The sequence below is a fragment of the Sebastes umbrosus genome, chromosome 8 (genome assembly GCF_015220745.1).
Source record: "Sebastes umbrosus isolate fSebUmb1 chromosome 8, fSebUmb1.pri, whole genome shotgun sequence".
Taxonomy (NCBI): domain Eukaryota; kingdom Metazoa; phylum Chordata; class Actinopteri; order Perciformes; family Sebastidae; genus Sebastes; species Sebastes umbrosus.
In genome coordinates, this window is record NC_051276.1 from 27,388,255 (window position 1) to 27,412,783 (window position 24,529).

A 24,529-nucleotide genomic window follows, 5' to 3' on the forward strand; every position below is an offset into this window, starting at 1 on the left:
GAACAAGTACCTGAACATAAGTCATGCATTTTGTATTTGTTTTATTTTGTAAAAAACAATGGGCATTTATTTTTCATAAGTAAGGGGTTGTTCTCATCTTTTCAGCAAATAACACATCAATGAATGGACGTGATTCAGGTGTTAAATAGGCTGTGCGCCCAATAAAAAAATACACTTTGCCAGACATGAATATCAAGGCAAAATAGCAGACATAAAATATTTGGAATGATTCGATTCAGCCTGTTCAAACTCAAAAGACGGCACTCTCTCTTTTTCCTTCCCTCACAACAAATACCCTCAAAGTCTCCAGCTCCTACAAAGGCTTGCATGCTTTTCATTTGGAAGATCAAGAGTCTTTTACTACGGGGAGGAACCAGCCTGCATCTGTTTGCCACCAGGGGTTGCTATTTCGTTTCTTCCCCAAATAAAGAGGTTTTCTTTGCTTCCAAATCCAATCTTTTTTTCCTCCTACACCTCCTCCCGGCGGAAGCTCCCCAAATAGCAAAGCAGCACTTCAAACAGGCACCGACATCCTCTAAAAAACCATCAGCGGGGTCCGCTTGGGGCTGCCCAGCAAGGAAAGGAAGAAGGAAAGAGAAAGGAGGGGCATATTGTGGTTTATAAACACAAGCCAAAAACACATAGGGAGTACATGTTTGGGCCTGCAGTGCAGCTTATGTTGATCCTGCAGCCTCATTCAGAGGCGGATTCAGCTTTGGTGCCCACTGGCATATCCATAATTTCCTCCCAGACTGGAACTCCTCTTCCCAGAGCCAGAAACTTTTTAAGAATGGCAGTATGTTTGGTAAAGGACAGCATAATCTGAAAAGAGGGATAATGCCAGTTCTCCCAACAGAGGTTGTCTGGATGTGTAATGGGATGGTGGAGTGATGCAAGGTAAAGCTTCATCAGTACTTTTCTCAGCATTTCAGACTCCAAAAACATCCTTCTTGTCATGCAGACATTTTGTAAATGCATCACATAACAACATTAACCGGCTGTAATGCCGAGCTTTAATGACATAAGACTGTTCAGGGGGTTGTGAAATGACCACATTCGTCTTTTCCTGTTCCTCCCAAACATCCATCCCATTCAGTCTCTAGCTCTCTCTGGCTCCATGCGTATAATCCTAGAGCAGCTCAATGGGCTCACAGTATGGGCCATTATTCACTCCAATACTTTTTTCTCTGTGCTGGTCAATAGCCAAGGATGCAGTCAGAATTGAAAAGCTTTTTTTTCCACAGGGGCAGACTGATCTGACCACAGGGGCAGCACCACAACAAGCCCTCATCTTTTCCGGAGCCTTCTTTCCAGAGAAACGACAAAGGAAATGTCCACCTATTTTTCACATGTTTTTTTTGTCATCCAGGCAATTTGGCTGTTGCTATTTATTTTTGAAATATGGTAAATCCTCAGAAGTAATAACTTCTGGCAGGTAGCTTGACATGAAATTGCAGTCTTTTTTTCTACCTTTCCCTTTAATCTGTAACAATTCAATCAGGCAGCTCGAGAGCGAACCTGGGCTCTTCTCTGTGCTTTGTCCTCGTTACGATCTCGTCAAGCCTTTTTTTTCTTTGCTTATCTGAGGAGGAGATGTGGGCAAAAAAAAAAAAAAAATGAAGCAAGATGGTGAGGATTTCAGGTTTTTCCCATTACTGTCAGTTGAGCGGTGAATGATGGTTTTAAAATCTGTCAAGCCAAGTCGTCATTAGAAATCAGAGGGGTGTGAAGCTACAACACCGTCATATACCCCGGAGTTAATTCAGGCTAACAATACAGCATACACAGTTATAAAATAAGACATCATTTTTAATGGCAACTTGTTTCCTCTTGATTTTAAGTGTTGATGCACAATAATAAAAAAAATGTTTGGCTCCATCGTTCTATTCTGACATCTGTCATCTTCAAAACAGTTGTACTGGATGCAATGTGGGAGGACTGTGTGTGTGGGACTTGACTTGGATCTTGTTAGTCTTGACTTGGGACTTGACTTGGGACTAATCAGACGTGACTTGGGACTTGACTTGGGACTTGTCAGTCTTGACTTGGGTCTTGTCAGTCTTGACTTGGGACATAACTTGGGACTTGACTTGGGACTTGACTCGGGATTTGTCAGTCTTGCCTCGGGTCTTGTCAGTCTTGACTTGGGACTTGACTCGGGACTTGTCAGTCGTGAATTGGGATTTATCAGGCTTGACATGGGACTTGACTCGAGACTTGTCTGGCTTGACTTGGGAGTTGACTAGGGATTTGTCAGTTGTGACTTTGGACTTGTCAGTCTTGACTTGGGTATTGTCAGTCTTGACTTGGGACTTGACTTGGGTCTTGTCCATCTTGACTTGGGACATGACTTGGGACTTGACTCGGGAATTGCCAGTCGTGACTTGGGACTTATCAGGCTTGACATGGGACTTGACTCGGGACTTGTCTGGCTTGACTTGGGACTTGACTTGGGACTTGTCAGGCATGACTTGGGTCTTGTTAGTCTTGACTTGGGACTTGTGTGCAAAGACTTGAGATTTACTTGTAACTTGCACATCAATGACTTGGTCACATTATCATTCTGGTATAGGGAAAACACTCTGGCTTGTATTTCTTTAAACCAATCACAATCATCTAAGCACAGGACGCAGCGGCGGTGGGCTTGTAAAATAGATAGCGCAGATAGTGGAAGGAGAGAAGAACGCCGGCCAATGACGGGCTTATACCCACAGTCTACATCTGGTGAGTCACATTACTGTTTTGATTCACTCTCACTGCTCTCATCAACCTTGTTTCCACCTACAGCAGGCAGCTGTTCTTAGCCAAAAAGTACTCCACTGTACACTACCTGCCCAGCACCAAACGGCAGACACAATTAGCAACTAGCTGAGGAACATGAAACATTTTAGCAACCTAAAGAGCCAAACGAGTCCCTCAGGAGTTGGTGGAGACCAAAACAAAGTCAAAAGGAGAGTGAATATTGGCCAGACACATAACTCAAAATAATAATGTTGCTTTGTATCTGCTTGATCTGCAATAAGACAGTTTACAGCTTGCTGGACTGTCCCCACGCCAAACAAATCATTTAGTGCAGGTTTAAGTTAAAGGCAGCAGTGAAATCACACATTGCTGACATGCATCTAAAATGATCAAAGATAAAAACACAAAAAACTATTTCAATCATGTCCCTTGTTAAGGAAAGATTGAATGACATGCCTTCTAGACATGATCTTACTGCCTTTCTCATACAACAAAATACACACTTTTATTGAAATCACTTACAAAATGACTCAAATGATTGATGCTGCAGCACAAGTAGCTCCGCACATCTCAGTCAATAATAAATGACAGAGAAGTAGCTTTTTAGAGACTATTCGGGGACTGTAAGCACTTGAATACACAATGAGTTTTAGTATTTACAACTTTCAGTCTTGGAAAGAGAGACTTATGAGCAGATGAAGGCAGCAAGACTCTTCCGCCAGACCGCTGTAGGGCGATGCATAGCGAATGAGGGAATTCTCGGACTTAATGAGAGAAAGATTGGACTCTTGAATCCACAATCATTTGGCTTCAGAACACTTGGATTATGCTGCTGGACTGTTTGGGGTAATTTGCAGGTCATTTTTTTGCAGTTTTGGAACTTAAAAAGAAACCTCCACTTCATGCGGACATTAAAATGGGTTTTTAAATTTACTTGAGGCCGAGTAAAAAAAATGACAAAATGTTCATATATACCCATATGTATAATATATATATATATATATAAAATATAAAATGATCATATACTATGTATAATAGATATATATATATATATATATATATATATATATATATATATATATATAATAAAAAATATATAATATAGTGCCAGCCTTAACACCAGCTCACCTCTGACATACACAGAACCTGAGAGACCTCAGCCTCGCAGGGAGCAATCATTAAACATTTTCGGTGACAAAAGAGCCCAGTGACGTGTTGGAGTCTGAACACTGCAGCTACTGAATTCTAAAAGTGGTCTGACCTTCAGAGTTTCATCCTGTTGAGAGGGCTTTAGGTAGCCTGTTTTTGCAGAAATAAAAGGTGCGACATGTCACCCGAGGATACTAAGTTGGCGGTGCCCTTTTGTGTCTCGCCACTGGTTGTTGGACACTGCTGACACGGTCACACTGACACTGTTGAGCGTTAGAAAATGCCAGCCAGCACGGTGGATGCATTTATGTGCGGAGAATGTTGCAACTCAGTGACCCAGCGAAGGTGGAATTTTTGAGAAGTTTAAAGTTTATTTTGAGGGTTATATAACCAATTCAGACATTGCAGATTACAGCTCATCAGGGCTGGCCCGTGACAGAAGTTTACTAGCCAATTTTCTGCAGCAGGGCATCAACCTAAAGCAGCTTTCACACCATCGTGCGACAACCGCCCTGCGGACCGCTGCTGTCGCTATGGTCCAAGGCTGCGATGGAAGGCAAGTGCTTCGATGAATGTCAGAAAGGCTAGCTAAAACTAGCTGAAACGGGAATGAATGAAACTATAAAACCTAAGGAATCCATTGGTACCAACCATGTCATACTAGCTTGTCACGAAGGAGGCTGAATAACGCTCCAAAGTTACGCAAACTTTTACCGAGGAAAAACTGGAATGGCCATTCCACACTGGAATGGCCAACTGGAATGGCCACATTCAATATTTGTCATTGTTTTGTGTTGTTGATTGATTTCCAATAATAAGCATATATATACATTTGCATAAAGCAAGCATATTTGTCCACTCTTATGTTGATAAGAGTATTAAATGCTTGACAAATCTCCCTTTAAGGTACATTTTGAACAGATGAAAAATGTGCGATTAAGTGACAATCATGCGATCAATCACGATTCAATATTTTAATCAATTGACAGCCCTGATCACTTTTATTGCTACGTTCCTCAAAACAGATCCATATAGACCCGTCAAATGACATATTATGCCAATATATTGTCTGTAGTTTACGGTCAACAGTTTTATCCAGAAAGCAAAAACACTGTAGAAACATGAACACAGTGGATTGGAGGCCCCAATAGGCCACGGCTGGCCCTGACACTGGTTGAAATGAAAGAAAGAAAGAAAGAGACATGTTTGAAACCTGCCTGACATGCAGACTCCTCCCAGAAGAGAGATACAGCACATTTCAGGGGGTTACTAAGAAGACAGCTCATGGTTATCAAAAAAAAATCAAGTGGCTCCATTCAACATTGCCCAACTACATCTTATACCCCCAACTGCTCAGCCGACCGTGTCAATTGAAGGGGTCGCTCTGCACAGACAGTTGGAGATGAGACAGACAGCATCTTCCTTTCTCCCTCACTATCTATATATAAAATATACTTGTATGTCACCTCACTGTGGCCAACTATAAATCAGCAGTAGATGCGTCATAGCAAAATTTAAGATGCATAATGAGAGCCTAGAATAGAATAGAAAGCTTTATTGTCATTGTATTAAATAAAACAAGATTCACAGTTGCCACTTCTGGTCAGTGCTTTAAAACAAATACTTGACAAGACTAAACAAACACTGGTAAAACATATAACAGGTAAAACTCACACACAGTTATAAAGCAATATAAAACAGGTAAAGCAGATGTAATAAATAAAAATAAACAGAAGTGTTACACTAGAAGTATAAAATATAAAAATAGATGTAATGTAAACAGAGGTAATTGGACTTGTAAAATAGGTCGGGTAGATGTAATAAATAAAATGTAAACAAAGTTGCACTTGAGGTGTATATTGCATCAAGGATATATTGCACAGATAGAGGTACACTGTAAACAATTGCTGTTAATTTACAACAGGATTTCAACAGTATTTACCTGTTATTGCTAAAAACAGTGCTTTACTGTTAATATAAAAGAAAACCTGTTAAATTACGCTCATAGGCCGTTTTTTAACTGAACTATAATGTATTCTTAGAAAACATCACTTTACTGCTGATCAACTGTCTAAAGTATCATCAGTAACAGTTTCATGCAGTATTTGTTTAATTCTGGGACCTGATCTGCACATGTGAAGCTTGTGCATTGTCCATGATTGTAAAATCAGTGAATTAGCTTTATTGTTCTTCACTCACATGTTGTTCTGGTTTGCATTCTGTGCTTGTAGCCAGCTATAGACAGACATTTTGGGAAAAGTGTCAACAAGTCTATTATAGCCTTTTTCCTAACCAAGTGCCTTTATTGTATTTAGTGTGACTATTCTTATGTCTGTAACCTGCTAAGTCTATTAATTAAAAGGCAAAAAATAATGTTTATTAAAATGTATGTAAAAAAATACAACCTAAATAGTGCATTAAAACAAATCAGTAAGATAATGTAAAAGAAAGGTGGAAAAACAGCTATATAATGTATCTTTAAACAGTAAATTAACTGTAAAATACTGTGAAATGAATAAAAAACAGTTCAAACAGTATTTTTCATTAACAGTACAAAGCTGTAAATTTCAGCGACAGTATAATAATGTTAATTTTACAGTAAAATAAAGGCAACCCTGCTGCCATCAGTTCTTCACTGTTATTTTACTGGGAAATTCTTAACAGTGTATTCACATTCAGTGTATTAATATACGCTCATCAGCCTCTATGATTATAAATTAAGCAAGTAGCGTTGAGTTCGTTTTATTATAGCCTCGGCACAGTAGGAGGAAACCAACCATATACACCTACCACACATGATCATCCATCCCACTTTATTATGGTTTCAGTCTAACATCGGTGAGTAACCGGAATGCGCACGGGGAGAGTAAATGAACAAAAAGAAAGAGAGAGACAAGAGGAGGAGGAGTGTGTGTGTGTGTGTGTGTGTGTGTGTTATGCAGGGAGGGATTGCCTACACCCATACAGTGTGTGTGTGTGCGTGTGTATGTGCAGACGTATGTATGAGAGAGACAGAGCGACGGGGGTGAGACTGGAGAGAAAGAGGAGATATGAGAGCTTCCTTTCACTAAAAACACTCCTTCATTCCGCCGCTGAAGATGGAACAACTGGAACATCTGGAACATCTGGATCGCAACGCGCCCACGTACCCATGAGCAATTAGGAGCGTGCGAGCGATTATTATTATCTTTGAGGATCCGGACATCTTTTTGTCTAGATTTTCTTTTATTTATTTTTTTAAAGCTATTTTCCTCATCAATCTTTTAAAAGTGTAGCACGTCGTTTGTTTTTTGTCTGTTGGATTATGTGAAGGTGGGCTGCTGGATCTCGAGGACGAAGTGCGTCAAGTGAGCGCTCCACGTATATCCAACAAGTGGATGCATGGATTTTGTTGCTCGCAGCGGGGACTAAAAAAAAAAAAACACAAAGTGGATTGATCGCCAACAAAATATCGATTGATCGGTGTATATAAAAAGCTCCAGATGTGGTGGAGCTTGTCCTGGTTGATGGTGATGTATAGATGTGCGCATTGTCTCGGCCTGAGGTAGTTTTTTGACAGACTTTGTGCGTTTTTTTCAAGCAGATAATAAAACTGCAATGAGGTAGGACACGACACATTTTTTTTTTTTCCTTTTGCTCTTCAGTCATTTGACCAAAAAGCAAAGATTTTGCTGCGGTATCCTCCGTCTCCCACCTCGCCCTCCCTCTCCCACCTCCGTCCATGGACTCGCTTCAGTAGTTGGGATCTTCTCTGTAGACATTTCTGTATGACGAAGAGGGCGCAGGTGGCACCAAAAGGTCGCAGCCATGCCGATGCATCCATGCACCTCCACGCTGATGTACCGGGGCATCTGCACCATCCCGGACATGCTCTACACCACCCCGGTGAATCTACCCGAAGACGAAGTTGAAGGTGAGATGTTACTTGATGATGGTGTGCTGTTTATTCTGGTTGGTGTACTGTATGTGGCTCCAGCTCCATTCATTCAGCACCTTGGACAGCGCTCAGACGCATGGAGATGTGAAATGACAGCTTGTTTTAGGGGTTTATATATATATATTTTTTCCTCATCTTGATATATAAAGAGAGAAAAATAACCACCCACTTTGTTATCAGTGTTACTCAAAGATCTTGTTGTCTTTCATTGATTGGGAATATAGATGTGCAGCTCATTCAGAAGGTTGGTCACATATTATGGCCTCAGTGTGGAGCTGATTTGGTTAATTATTCCTTGCACCCTTTTCTGCCATAAAGTGTTGATGGTTCTTGAGGACAGCAGTGATGCATTGGCTCTAACTAGAAGCAGAAGCAGAAGCTCTTGGTTGGAAATTTGGTTCATTGGAAGCCCGATTTCATTTGAAACCCCATTAAAGCTGCAGTGGGTACAAATTGGAGCAAATATGATTAAAAAAAAGTTATTTTTATAAAACAGTCACTATTATCCTGACATTGGTGAATGAGACAGGTAATCTGAAAAAAATAATGTGCCTCTGGTGTCCTCCGGTGCTCCTAATGGCATCTGCAAGATTTCACAGACCGGAGGAAAACAAGCAGTCAGAGCCGAGCTGGAGCCTTGATGTTTCTGAGCAGCTGTCAATCACTCTGATCAAACGGTCAAACTAGGCAGCGCTGATCAAATATTAATCAATATTCTGTTACTGTAATGCCTATTTATCGCCTCAAATGTTTTCAGAAACATCTTGTAGTGTACTGTTTAGCTGTAAAATGAGAAAGTTTGTGACCCGGCAGCCATGTTGGGAACAGTTGAGGAAATACCAAGCACCGCCCACCAGCCGGAGCACAGCCAATAGGAACGCTCTCTCTTTGAAATGACCTGTGATTGGTCAAAGTCTCCCGTCATGGGCTAGATTTTCTAAAGCCTGAAAAAAGAGCCATAAGGAGGTGCAGAAGTCTCTCAGAACACTTGAATTATAATATGCTGAAAGGTTATAATGGAATTTTTTGCCCAATAATACCAACAAATTTCTGCCTACTGATGCTTTAGGTTTGGCCACATAGACCTTCTGATGGTCAGATGGTCCAGAAGTGTTTATTATATCTTTTTTGGACTACTTAATGTGCTAAATGATTCAACCAATATCTCTTGATTTAAAAAAAAAAGTTTACTCAAAAACATCTTAATACACACATTCAACCTCTACAGCACTGCAGTGGCACCTATCATCCTCCAAACAAGCATGCTGACACATGGCAACCATTGTGAGCGATAAGTATTTTTCAGCATCCTGAGAATATTCATGCCTGGAGCACTTGTGATGTGAACCTGCGACATCTGCACATTATCATGCAGCGGCCCCTGGGATGTTGTTCGAATCCCAGAGCGAGTGCGGTGACAGGAAGTTCTTGCGTTGTTGCCATGTGTTCAGTGCGTTGACGCTGACGTATCCCCAGCTGAATGATTTGTTCACTGCACCTCTCGTCCTTGTTACCTTAATAATGCACATCTTGTTAGGGGAACAAAGCAGAGACACCTTTGATGGGCAGATTCAGAGAGATCAGTGTGCACACGTGGCTTTAAAAAGTGATGCATTTCAGATTGGGCTCTGATTGAAATGCATATATGTGTGAATTACAGACAAGCTGGGCCTTGTTAGAAACTGTGTCAGCGTATGCTGGTGCAGAATTTCCCAGAGAGGAATCAGAAATTAACCGTAAATTGAACCTGGAGTTTGCACACATTTGAAATGACACTGCAGCCACACACTCCTTCTTTTGTCTGAAACTTTTGCGTCTACAATACTGTTGGCAGGGAAATTCAGTGCTGAGGTTGATATTAATTAGTCAAGCTGAATGGAAGAGGCCAAACATGAATTGATTTGGACTCCCAAAAGGTGTTCAATGACTCACGCAGCACCAGAAACATCCAGAAAACACAAGAATGGGTGCAAGATTGGTCACATTGTTTTAACCTCTTAAGCCCCATAGGGTGCTGGAAGGTGTGGTTTGCCTAAACAGACATACCCAAAATAAATCAACAATAGCTCCACAACTACCGGGTTTATATGCATGATCTTGGTCTCTATGGATAGGTAAGACCTTGGAGAATTCATCACCAGTGTAAGTAACATTGTGACTGCTACTATGTCTGAGTAAATTGTGATGAACTAAAGGAAAAATGTACATTTTTTATCCTCGCCTAAAATATTTTCTAGATTACACAGTGGATATTACCATTATAGCAATGATGCCATGCACAGAGATGCCACTGAATTCATTCAGCAATTCTTTGACTACAACTGTGCCAAAGCAGATATAAATAACACAAAGCACATAGATTCTGCAAAGGTTTTAGTAAAGATAGGACCAGGCGGACTCTCCATTTGGCCTCTTGGATACCCAAAGTGTGCCAAATGGGTTTTCTACCTCTTGAAAGGGAATCTGGCTATAAAATACTACTGATATCCACTACAGGAGGCTACGTGCACACAATGGAGTCTTTGGCCATGACATATACCCTTTGCATCATCAGATTCTAACATTGTGCACAGTTAAAAATCCATAACAAATAAGATCAATAACAATGAGGATGACAAAAAATAATCCATAGTCAAGTATGTACATTCAATATAAAAATATTATGAAGTAAAAATACAATTTCTCTTGCGCTGATTTTGTAACTAAAATATTAAAATTATTGCCAAACAAACATTGTTTGGACAAAATGCACTTGGAGTGTTGTTTTAGTAGCGTTAAGGCCTCGTCTTTTAGAAACAATTCAGAAAAAAGACCAAAACAGCATTTTATGAAGTCTTTAAAGGCAGTGTTTTAACACACAGCTCAGCCGAATCCGGTACAGGGTTTCTTGGGTAAAAAAGGTTAAACAAGTCGAATGAAAGAGGCCAAACATGAATTGGTTTTGACTCCCAAAGGATGTTCAATAAACAGCTTCCTGTTTCAGAACTCACGCACCAGAAAACATCCAGAAAAGACAAAAATGGGTGCAACATAGGTCACGCTGTTTTAAGGTGCCATTGTGCTTTCTGTATTTTGTACTCTGTTGCCTTTTTTCTTTTTGCTTTGACAGCCAGCAAACTGAGCCTGTGATAAAAGAGAAGTGTCAACATGTCAGTGCCAAAGGGTGATCTTTGTGCACGATGTCATGCCCATGATTATAGCGTTGCATCACTCAGCGCTTTATTGTCAAACTACATTTCCAGCGTACAGAGACCTTGCGTGACAGAAATGTATTTTGCATCAAATGAAAAAAAAAGATGGCTGTCTCATATTTCAATCATTTTATATTGACTCCAAAAGCTGCTTTTGACTGTTGAGATTGAGGAATCTCAGTTTCCTCTTCACCCTCCCACTTTAATTTACAGTCATGCTTTGGGTGCAATAAACAGACAGCACTTCATTTTGACTTCACTTAGTCAAATCCACTTGTGCTGCCTTTGCTGCCGCAGTCGCTCTGTCGCAAGACAAAGGGAGCCGTTTGGGCTTTACAGCTCAACTTATAGTGGCAGTTTGACTGGAGGAGCAATGGGATGCTTTGTGGAGAGAACAGGCGAGCCCGAGGTAATGCGCGGTTAACAGCGGCGACAGAGCCCCTTTTTTCTGCTGTTGTGGAGCATTAGTGATCCCGCGTGAGGGATGTCTTACAGGTTGTGATAAAGGCAGACTTTAAAGGCAGTGTCAGCGAGGAGATTGAGTGTTGTTGTTGCCGAGAGTGTGACTGAGCTTCACAGGCTTTTCTTGCCAGATAGCACAACATGGGAGCAGTAAAAATGAGACTGGGCTGATTAGTTCGTTGAATAACAGCTAAAGAAAGTGACTACATAAATACTTTACAATGTGCCCAGATTTATGCTTTCAAAAATATCCTTCTTAGCTTTTGGGAACAATCCTGCTTTTACCCTCTTCATATTTCCAGCTGCTCAAAAATGGAGGACAGTGCTACAAGCGAGCAGCTGAGATCATTTTCTTCCCGAGCAATATCATAGTGTACGGCATTATACTTTCACTTCCTTATTGTACATTTCTTTTGGGATTTCTGCTCTGATTTAGTAACTTCCTAAATCCTAATGTTCCTTTTGAGGGCCCTTTAAGAGCTCAAAACATACTTAACATTGTTTTACGAGCGTCATGATACTAACTCATTTTATGAAGATTTCTTAGAAACATTATTTTGAACTGAAGATGTTTCGGAAGTCTGCTATTACTTCTGCTTTGGATCTGCTTCAGCTGTAAAACACAGTTAAAGACATTGGATCTGTATGTGCTCCATGGTGTTGACAGTAGCTTTTATCCAGCAGTACACTCTGAAACCCCAAATAAATCTCTTAGGATTTATTAGAGTTATAAGAGTTTTATAACAGCGAGGTCTAACACGGAGACAGACCTCTCAAACATAAGTAACGTCACCATGTAGGCAACCAGATCTCACGGGAAGGCGTATGAATACCACAACATTACACAGACATTTGTTATGTCATGAGTACGAATTTTAGCCTTTGTTGCGTGTCATTTGTACGCCACACAAACGCCCGCAGTTCAGGCAAGAAAACCACTTAGTTAGGTTGAGGGAAAACGTCATGGTTGGGCTTAAAATAAGTAGCCTAAATCAACTAAGTAAAACAGGTACGGAAACAACGTAACACAACTACAGAAAACACGCCACAAAAGGTCAATAAAAAACACGTGACAATTGTCACGTGACAAACGTCACAGCATTTATACACCTTTTTGTGCAAATGGGCTGATGACATAGGCTACTGTATACTTCTTTGCCTTTGAAAGGCTGTACATGAGTTGACTCGATGAAGGTAACAAAATATGGAAAAGGGAAGGGTTACCACTTCTAACTTTTTAACATGTTGGGATTGAACCCATTTGTGCCTGCAACTGAAATGTTTTATTCCCATGTCATGGAAATGTTCTCTGCACAAATGTGAGGAAATTTTCAAAATCTGTCAAACCGTAGTAGTCCCATGTGCCCAAATACTAGATATAGTATGGTAAGAAAATGGCCAAAACTACAAGGAGCACAATCAAGTATTTGGTATCTATGAACTCATAACAAGTTGAATATCAAAGATATGCACACGTATGCAATGTACAAAAATATTTCATATGGAAAACATTTAATAAAACATAATGTTAGTGTTTTTCCACATCTTTCATCTCGACTTTGATTATTAATAAAAGTGTATCTAAGTTGTACTGATAGATACTTGCCCAAAGTATGTTTGTACCAAATTTCAAGACCTTTTGACCAATCAGAACAAATATTCATTTATATTAATTTTTCCTTATCATACTAAATATGGTCTTTAGGCAAAAATGGGTTAATTAGCTCAGAAGAAAAGAAGAAAACATTTAAATTTAAATAATTTTGCAATTATTATTGTTATTGTTACATATGCAGCAGTGGGGCCTCTAGGAAGTAAAGCCAGTTTCAACCAAACACAAAGGGTTAATGCTATTGTGGTTCCTGTAAGATACTGTAATGGTCGATAAGTTCTAAATCAAAATAAGCACTGATCAATCTGGAGTCAGTCTGTGTCTCGTCGCCGCTCGCTCGCATCTCTTGAGAGACGGACGAGAATTGCCTGGAAGTCTGAAGTGTCACATACATCAGCTCGGCCGTCAGGGAGACAGGGCTTTGTCACGAAACGAAATTGCACATTAGTGAATATGTGTGTGTGCGAGTGCATGTATAGGGAAAGGCGATGGCTCAAACCATATTGGCACGCATAGCCAGGGACTTGATTTTCAATTACTGGCTTGGACACCCCAGGGATTGGACGAATGGCGCCATACTTTGCGGCCGAGAAGGCTGTCAAAGCTATAATTGGAACAAAACGCTATTTTTCTGATGCTCTTTAGGCCTGTGTGTGTGGTAGAAGGTGTGTGTGTGGGGGGGTGATGGTGGTGGTGGTGGTGGTGGTAGCAAGTACCTGAATGTACGATAATGCAAGCCTAAATTGAACACTCCATATTAGGCTCCATATTCTCCATTTCCCCTCCTACACAAGAGGGACGAAAAAAAAACAGTTGGTCATATTACCGGAGCTCGATTTAGTTTAGACCTGCTCCATCTCACACGCACACACACACACACATACACACAAAGCTCAGTGTCAATATCACTGCAGGTGGAATTAAGTGGGTAGCCCATTTCCACACTGCCTAACAACAGCCCCTATTGGAAGCGGCTTCCAAATAGTCCCAGGGCTGAGCTTAAAGCATTTGTAACAGGTCCCAGAGTGAGACTCATGTAAACAGACGCCAGAAGTTTCCCGTAGACACAAAGCAAACGATCAAGCAGGAGCAGAATCTTTTGCATCTTTCCGACAAGGTTGTGATCAGTGCAGTTTATTTATCATTCCGGTTCAAATCTGCTCTGGCTTTCCTTTCTCACTTTTGTTATTTTTAGAGTTGTAGAATCACATAGAAAACTCCAAATTTACAAATACAGAATGATACATTTTCCTATGTCTGCCTTTTCTTCATTCACTACGTCTTATGTCCATAGAAATAAACTCAGAACACAACTCCCCTCAAGCAATCTTCAACCACTTATGTAATGAGTTTGTTACTGACAGATTCTCAAGAGAGTTGTTCCAAAAATCCTCAAAACACCTTTATTCATTCATGAATGTGTGAAAACAGAATTTATTCATAAGTAGTCAATAAATTCTGACATTAAAGTAAATGAATCCATTCGACACACATGGGCGAACTAATGGAAAAAGCTGAACAAAAGAATAATTTGCCTTTTTTTCCCGAACAATTTAATTGTATGCTTAAAAACAGGAACATAGTAATTTATTAGGGAAGTAGCAGGAGCCACAAATATAAATGAATTCATAACAAAAAGTTAAATACTGTAACCATTCCAATATATGCGCTAGTTATTATTTTTTGGAAGTCAATTTCAAATATTACTCAAATTACACAAATGCAAAAATAGAGAGGCCAACGGGCTAATTTACTGTGTCATATTTGATGGACATCATATTTGAAACAGGAACCCTTTTTCCGCTGATGGAATATCAAATATTCCTCAAATTAAAATGTCAATGTACGCCAACATTATGGTTTCAAATCCATAAACATGTTTAATGATACTTGTTTTTTTCCCCACTCACTTTCAGTTCCAGTGTGTTTGGTTTTGGCATGAAAGCCTTCTCTTAATCACTGTCAAGGAAACATGAAAGTGTTTCCTGGGCCAAACCTGTCACAGAGCACCCAGCAGGGACAAATCTCTCAAGGAGCATTTTAAACTCACCGAGTAACTGTCTGCGCTAATCGAAATCAACGCCGCCTGCAAAGTTATCTCTCCATTTGTTCACGCTCGTGGCGAGCGAGGGGGCTTCCCTCGTCTCCAGATCAAACACAGATTGGGTTGTCACTTCGCCCCAGAGACAGGAAGCTGAGATGTTGTTGGATGTTGCCGGATTTATAGAAATTGTGTTTACATTCTTTCATTTACTTTGTAATATAAGGTCTGCCTTGTCTTATTACTGAATAGGAGACCAGATCAGGATGAAATCACCGTGTTTACGTTATTTCGTTCATTTTGATAGACAGTAAAAAGAGGGTTTGCAGTGGAGATGGTTTTGCTAAGTGTTGCTTAAAAAAGGAGAAGATTACTGAGACCTTCTTAGAATTGCTTTACGTTTTAAGTAGGGCTTTCAAAATTAACGCGATAATAACACGTTAACGTATTTCTTTTTAATGCCACTGATTTCTTAGCATTAACACAATCGATCTTTTGGAGGTTGTAGTGGGCTCGGTTTAAAAAACCTAATGAATCCATTGGTACCAACCATGTCATACTAGCTTGTCGCAGAAGAGGCTAAATAATGCTCCAAACTTGCGCTAAATTTTGGCGAGGCAAAGCCATTTTCAATGGGGTCCCTTAACCTCTGACCTCAAGTTATGTGAATGGAAATGGGTTCTATGGGTACCCACGAGTCTCCCCTTTACAGACATGCCCACTTTATGATAATCACATGCAGTTTGGGGCAAGTCATAGTCAAGTCAGCACACTGACACACTGACAGCTGTTGTTGCCTGTTGGGCTTGAAGTTGCCATGTTATGATTTGAGCATATGTTTTATGCTAAATGCAGTACCTGTGAGGGTTTCTGGACAATATTAGTCATTGTTTTGTGTTGTTAATTGATTTCCAATAATAAATATATACATACATTTGCATAAAGCAGCATATTTGCCCACTTCCATGTTGATAAGAGTATTAAATACTTGACAAATCTCCCTTTAAGGTTCATTTTGAACAGATACAACAAAATGTGCGATTAACCATGGACAATCATGCGATTAGTTGCGATAAAATATGTATTTAGTCAAAAGCCATTAATCATAGGTGTGTTTTGGGCATAACATAAATAAAACCAAACAGAATCTCATCTCCCATTCAATTTAAAAGCTGCCTGCACCCAGCGCATTGCTATTTAAATAGCAGATTCCGCAAATTGGAGAAGCGATCGGTTTTCTGCAGTGAAAATGTTGTTTTTGAAAGGCTAAACCCCAACAAATATGGATTAAAGTGGAATATTTTGTTGGATAAAAACATGTTGTGAAATAATTACATCTGTCTTACTCTCTGGAGTTATTGGAAATGTTTAGATCACACCTGTCGGAAACAATCCTACGCAGCCACCACCAGAATCTAAATTCTACAAATAGCATAAAACTAATAATATTATTATAGCCTGATCTTTATCTGCAACTGTGCAGAAATACTGGGTTTAAACAGAATGAATAGTCAATGAATGAAGCTTCAAAGCAGTTCCAGCTATTTGGTATAGCCCTAGAACTGTCTCATATTGATGGGTTTCATCTTCTGTTTAATAATGAGGGCACTCTGTTTACTACTTGTCGCTGTCCATTGACGGGGGATGCTGAATTAATGTTGCCGTGGCATATTGTGAAGGGAGTGAAGGGACAGGTATGTGGTCCTTGGCGTAATTGGCCACCGCAGCGTGATGTCGGGTTGCTTTTCTCCAAAATTTTATTGTTTCAACTATTCGCTGCAGGCTGCTGCGTATTTTTTCCGGCATCCCTGCGGTCCTCATTGTCGCAGGCCCAAACGCACCACTCACATTCAAATGGGAAGACTGGCGTTTTCGCCGCAACGCCTGATTTGGTGTGAATGCAGCCTTAAAGCACAATTATGAATCTCCCTTTACATCAACGAAGAACTTGGCATAAATTAATAAAATCAGTCCACCAAAGGGAGCATTGAGTATCTTTGGTTAGATGATTTATCAACATGCAGAACTCCTAAACAAATTGAATTTTGATCACAGCTCAGGGTTAGTCTGAAGTGTGTCAGAGAAAAAGTAACTCGTTGGCGGCACGAATGTTAGGTTTGATTTGAAACCTACCAAAAATAAACAGTGACACAAGTAGGTAAAGTCTGTATGCTTGAATGATGAAACTCTGAAAGTCAGTGCTCATTGCTTGTGGACCGGACTAATTGGGTAGTTTTTTCCCCTCTTGTGTGTCCTTGAGTCGTAAATATGCAGTTAATTCTTCTTTCAACATTTTTAGTCGTTCCCTTGGCAGAGTTTTGGAGACTTTGCAAATTGCTTTGATTGACAGCTGCTCAAGAAAAATAAAAAATAATACCGACAACGCTGCGTTCCTAATGGCATAAACTGCCTGTGAGGCGATCTTGATGTTTCTGCTCGACTCCTACTGTAGCTGCAGCAGAAAACATTGACTCATCCCTTCGCCCTGAGGTGGAGGGCTGACTTCCATTCCTTTGGAAATACTTACATGAATACAAATGAAGATATTTAAAGACACCGGCATCTGCTTGGCAAGACGGAAATTATGCACATATACACGTACCGCTGCTGCAGAATCAGTGGGCGTTGAGTGGGAGAACTTCCAAAAGGGTCAACTGCGACCATTTTAAAACATATGCTGCTAAGACGACTTGGATATGCTGGCTCATTTTCACGAGTGTGGAGTGTGCAAACTATCCAGATGTGTTTGTTTACCAAAACCAAACACTCATCTTCCTCTCCTGTTCACTTCAGCTGTTGACTGCTATTGGCAAGGCTCTCTCCCTGGAAGCCAGAATTAGTTCAATTACAGGAACAACACCTCGTTTTACCCTTAAATTAGATCCGTTAAACAAACTGTTTGTTTCCTCTTGCATAGACCAGAGCTTTTCATACCTTCCTACAGAGTTTTTCATCAAAGCATTCTCTCTCTGAAATAATGTTGAAACTGAAAAGTAAATCAAGCAAATAATTAAATGTTATTTTCTGCCAATACCATTTCATTTCAATTTTTCCCAATCCTTTTGACAATGTTAGGAGTCTGGCAAACATCAGTTCATAACTCAGATGGCTTTTGTTAATGATTAACAAAGCAGAACGACATGCGGCATCAACAGCACTGACTGCTGTAATTGTTAAATTACTCCAAAAAAGCCTACGACATATTCTGAGTTCATTGTCAGAAATTGACTTTGCTGGTGTTGGATTTGTGACTTTCTATTCTATAAAACACTGAAGGAGGATGGTGACATAATGTTGTGTGGAGGGAGAGTGATGGATATGTAGTGAAATGTTGGTTTGATCTGTTTAAGTGCCTGAAAAGCCTAAGAGGCTTTCCTGATTATCATTAAAAACCAATAGCGGAAAAAAGGTACACACCTTAGTGAAAAGAAACACAAGCAAGACGGGAAGATTAACACCATCCATTTTGGAAAAGGACGTGGTTCGTGACATTAGCTACGGATATGCTGCGCTGGGGACACCCATTAAAGCACCCTGCTCGTATATAATAATCAGGCTGAGAATAATAAATCTCACTTTGTACGTCTCCCCGTCACTTCTCAACCGCTCCCGCTCTACCTGCATGATGGAGGGTCGTTTTATACAATCTGCCAAACAGACAGACAGGCAGGAATGGATTTCAAAATGGTTCTCTCGTTTGTATCACCTGCCTGGATGAGGCGGGCGGCATGTGAAAAAGCTCTACTTGACATGGATGGTGATAAAAGTGTGAAAAGAAATGGGCCGTTTCTAAGCCAAGCCACAGGTTGTATCTGTCTGGGGAAACTGCTTCTGAAGGGTTTAAAAAATGTGTGGTTTTGTGGAAATGTTGTGGAATTGTTAATATTATTGGCTAAATTCAATGTTAAATGAATGGTATTCTGTAAATAACCACTAAAAGGTTGCTGTTTTTCATTAACTTTAAAAGGTGCAGTGTGTAAATATTCGCTTTAGAGGAGAGTTAAAGCGAGGGTCGGCAATGTTGAGAAAGAGAACGCTAAAGTTTTAAAATTATCCAACCAAAAAACCCAGCCCAGTGTTGTTATTTTAAGCCAAATCACAATCTTTTCCTAAACCTAACTAAGTAGTTTTCTTGTCTAAACCTAAGGAAGTTGTTTCCTGTGAAGACGTAAGTTTATTTTGAAAAGACTGTATGCATGGAACAAGCGGAAATTGACACGTGTTGCTGGACATTTGTAAGAAAACGAACAAAAAGGAGGAATAACTTTTTCCTAAGATATCACACAAACCGTTTAATGAGAATATGTTGCTCCAAAACTAGTCAAATCTAGCAAGAATGTCGCCAAGTCGGCAATACTGACAGTCCGCCCCTTCAGGCCTCCATTCAAAGCCACTCCCCCAAAATTATCATCATGAATGTAAACAACTAACGTGGCTATTGTTAGTACTCACAGCTGACAAGCTAGCAGCTTTTAGAAGACTCTTGTGACACGCAACGAGTGCACGGGCAGAGTGCGAGCAGGAAGGCATGTTTTTTTTTTGTCAGAGCATTTGATTTATTGATTGCTGTTGGGATGTAATGACAATTTCAACAAACGTAACAAAAAATGTTTTTGAAGAACATTACCAACCCTAGCTTTAATATAAAAACTGAAGAAAGTTGTTAATTTATTTGCATTTATTTGAAATAGGTGCACCCTATGAAAAAGAAAATCAGCTAAAGAGGTTGAAAAGGGCATTTGGTATTTTCCTGTGCCTTTTCAATAGTGACCACTTAATGTAGTTTCAGGTCACATCAACAACCACAGTCTCCTATAAATTCTCAGTTAATCAGTGACTGTAATCTGGCATGACGTCCTTCTGTACGTTGCCAAGTTGGGTTTTGATGGAAAACATGTGGTGCAGATTAGCGGAGAATATCATGAAGTGCCGTGATTACGGCTGTCGGCTAGTTTAAAGTCAAGTCATTTATTCCCATTTTGATCGATTGCCACGAAGGAGTGGATCCAGCAGACTTTATTACCTGTGAAATTAACTGTGATGAGTTCTGGAAGGTGAAGGGCTTTTTTTCCCCCTGGGTAATATTTCCTCCCTTTGATGAACAATACTGCAAAGTCTACACCACACAATAACTGAATCCAGCGGTAGAAAGATCCATAAGCGAGTGCGTGCCGTTAACGTGGTGGAACTGATGAGGGAGAGTTGGATAAGCTGTAATGCAGAGCAGAGGCTTTTGATTGTTCACTCCTGACCTTTGTTTGAGGTGCTTCTCACGGGTTTTTTTGCCTCGTGGACATTGGCCCCGCCTCAGCATGGTATCGGCTGTGATGATGAGAACTTGCAGCTTTGAAAACATAAGAGCGAGGGAGGAAAAAAAAAATGGAGACAGATCAATGATTCCCCCTCCCCGCTGGAAGAGAAAGCCCGAAATAAGCAACAGAGACGGGCTAAAAATTTCACGGCCTTTCGCTGACTTCAATCATTCAAGGTCAAGTGGGGTTTAAGAAGTTGGCCGGGGGATTTTTTCTTATTGAGGATAAAGCACCTCGACCTTTCCAACTTTGTTTCTCCCTGTGGTCCTGTCAGCGTTGCATTGGCGAGGTTAAGGCGCTTCAAATTTCATAATGAAAGGCGGTTCTGTCCCATAGATGGGATTTTTCCCTAAGACACAGATGATTTACACTCTGCCATATACCCCTTATGAATACCCCAGAGCCTTATTAGAAGCCTGTTATGGTAATATTCAAATCTTCCGGGTGCCCAAGTCGGCCCATATCCAGCTAAAGATGGATTAAGGTTGCTATGGGTGTTTAAAAATAGTCGGCTAAGGTTCACACACACACACACACACACACACATTCGGCAAAGCGGTGCTTTTCTCACACTGATAAGGTCTTACATAAAGAGTGGGTGTGCTGCAATTACCGATCCAAAGCAGCCGTAAGCAGATGCAGGTCTGACTGAGGCGAAGAGGATTTCTAGCTCTGAAAAACAGGCCCCGGATTACACTCACGGACACTTCACCGCTACAAAAGCCCCGGCATTACTCCGCTCTGCTCAAAGTGCACCGCGTTTAATTAGCAAAACTTTTCACTGATGCTAAATTTAGCCTGAAAAAGGGGTAAAGCTTCGCTCCAGGCATGCCTCGAAAATCCAAGTGAATATTTCCCATGTGATGCGTTTCTGTTCTGTGAGGACGAGGAGAGTTCATTTCACCCATTTTTTAACCATTACCTTTTTCCTTTATTACATCCAGCTAAAGATGAGGACATTCTTAAAATCTTGTTCACTTTATCGCCATATCCTCGAGAATCTAACGTTGCATAGAAAGTGGATGTCATGCCCTTTCTGTCAGTGATGCTTCACCCTCGTCATGGATCCAAGCATTTTCTATTTGTCTGCATGAATCAGCTCCCTTTCCGAGTGATTTCCTGGCTTTGTCTAGCGCTGCGTACAGTTCACAGTCTGCTCCGCGCCTCTGTGCTGCAGCAAGGATCCAGTGCACTTCATTGATATACAACGGTGTACGGGGAGAGCAGCGCGATGGGAGTACACGCTGCACCTTTCCCTCGTGGGAGTTCAGCTTCAGATGCTCGGCTCTCGCGGCTCACAATCTTAACTTGGTTGCTTTTCATCCTCTGTCAGATCACGCCGCATGGGGGCCGCGTGGCACCGCATCTCTGAAGGCCAACAAGCACCTCTCTACATCAAAGCAAATACCACCGTGCTTTCAACAAAAATATTCACGTGTCCCCGGTGGAGCCGTGGTCTCAGAGACCCCGAGTGGAAGATGCAACAGCAGCAGATTCTAAAAATAAAATAAATAAATCATATGTATATTAATGAGGTAAGAAAGTGCAATGTAATTGAAGATAGAAGTGAGATTAGCTTAGAATAAACAAGAAGAGATAGATGCAAAAATAAAATCTGCAGCAATGAAGGACATTAACAGACATGGAAACTTGTGCCCAGTGCAAACCTTTGTGATTCCCCTGCGTTGTTACTGTTTGGGTTGATTCTCACGGCTCTCATCAACCCAATTTTCAGCCGCAGCAACTGATTTAAACAAATAAACTACAAAAACTCATTGTACGCTACCGGACCAGCACCAAACGACAGATAGACAAAGTTAGTGAATATGTGGTGAACATAGTGGAGCATTTAGCAACAAAAATAGTTGCTAATCTACCAAAGAAGAGAACAGAACTAAAAGGAGATTGAATATTAGACAGGTGGCCAGAAACACGACTCCAAATGAATGACAATGATGCTCCATGAATGTTGGTTGATTAAATATGCAACTGTTTGCCAACACGTCCATCATAAAATACTTTAATAATATGATAATATGTCAATTTGTTTACAGGTTGTGTCCTCAAGTGCAACACAACAAACGTATTGCAGGTTTAAAGCTAGAAGGATTTCAATAGGAACAAATAAATCAAGAAGACCACATTAAAGGCCTTTTCACACCGGAGGCGTGACAAATAAACAACACGAAAATGCAATATACTCACCTGCAAATATTAGGCTATATGTCTAGGGCTTTTATTGTGAAAGGTAAGAATGGGAGACATTGATCTGGTCTGTGCTACCCTTGTCAAGGTTGAAAGTAGTAATAAACTTCGCCGTCTTAGTTTGTACTACGGAGCATCCGTGTTGTTTCATAGGCGCAACTCAACCTGTTGCTCACAACATGATTGGTTGATGCCTTTATTCGTCATGCAAAAGTTCAGGAAATTGACATTGTTCTGAAAGAAAGCATGCCGTTTTTTTCTCCATGTAATCTTCACGCTCTGTGTGAAAGTATTCATGAGCAAAACAAGTGTTCAAAAAATATATTGACGTTAATTTTAATCTCATTAAAAAAAGGCCTGCGGTAATGAATAAATTGATTACGTCAATAAAGAGAAAATGGATTAACAACGATTTTGCTAATCAATTAATCATTTAAATCATTAATCAATCAAAAATGCAAAATTTTCTTTCTCTCAAATGTGAGGATTATTGTGATTGCAGACTGATTATCCTCGGGGTTTTGAAGTGTTGTTCGGATAAAACAAACAATTTGATGATATCAACTTGGACTGCGGGAACATTTTTCATCTCATTTTACACAATACACAATTGAAAATAATAATCAGCAGAGTAATGAATGATGAAAACAATCTAGACCATATCATTTTTAATTATAGTATATCCGAGAGGAATTGTTTAACAGGTGTGAGTAACAGTTGTATGTGATGATACAATACGGAGAATTAACCAACAGTGTGATCATTGTGAATCATTGCGGCCAGCAAAAACATCTCCCTCCACTGCGTTATTATTTGTTTTACCTCTGTGATTTGGTTTTGGGAACATGAAAGTGGATTGCAGCTATTGACCCACTGTCACTTTAATGATGTGTGCCTCGCATTTAGATCCATTTATTTCGAGGCTACATGACTAAGCGCTGGTGAAATTTTGCCAACTGCTTCTCTTTGATTGGATAATTCAGGCCTACACCAATATCAGAGCTATTCCACTTGTTTTTTTTTGCGAGAGAGAGAGAGAGAGAACATTTTGAAGGCAGTTTCTCAATTACAATAGAGTCACTGTGGGGGCATCCGTGTGGATTTGGCCCATTTTTGGGCTCACAGAGTAAATTGAAAAAAATGGGAGAATACAGTTGTCTCTCTGAGGACAATTAAGATAGATAAACCCACAAAGAGATAGCACTCTATCTGGATGCTGTGTGGTCAAAAATTAATTCTTTTAGAGAATGATTAGTCAGCCTCTTTTGATAAATTAGAGTGGGGATTATGTAAGGCCTGCTTTACTTTAGAGATTCGTCAGTATATTCTAGTGGTTTCTATATTATATTTATACATATTCCAGCTGTACAGTTGTATATCTCACTGGACTTGATAAGCCATTCATAATATTTCTGGCCCATGCGGCACTAAGGCATTTGTATTCTGTAAGTGGTTTATGACGGAGTGTACAATCCTCCCACAACAAATTGTGACTGTATTTCATTACAACACAATATCAACTTTTTTATATCAAATATACTATAAACCACTCACCAGCCGGGATGTTTTGCTCACCTTGGCCTTTGATCAATAAATAAAGCTTTCAGGGGAGACCGAGTATTTCCTAAAACTGTTTTGGCACCTTATTTAAGAGTGTGTTTGCCTCCTGCGTGGAGGCAGCGTTATTTTTTATTTTCTTCAGCTGGAAAGCCCCTCTTTCTAAAGTAAACAGATGGAGCAGGGGACCTCAGGTGGAAACTGAGGTATTGCTATTCTATAAACAATAGGATCACATCCAGGGAAGGGAACAGAAAAACACACACAGCTGGAGGCTCTCAATGATTCAAACTATTCCTCCAGTAAGACATTTTGAAGGGG

General features: G+C 40.2%; 1 protein-coding gene across 1 annotated transcript in view; it reads left to right on the plus strand.

The window, feature by feature from the left end:
• Window positions 1-6,727: 6,727 nt before the first annotated feature.
• Window positions 6,728-24,529, plus strand: part of LOC119493080 (calcium-binding protein 7) — a 28,218-nt gene continuing 10,416 nt past the window's right edge. The window contains exon 1 of the mRNA XM_037778103.1: window positions 6,728-7,804. Coding sequence (XP_037634031.1) covers window positions 7,699-7,804 — 106 coding nt within the window. The 5' untranslated portion in view covers window positions 6,728-7,698. The remainder of the gene's footprint in view (window positions 7,805-24,529) is intronic.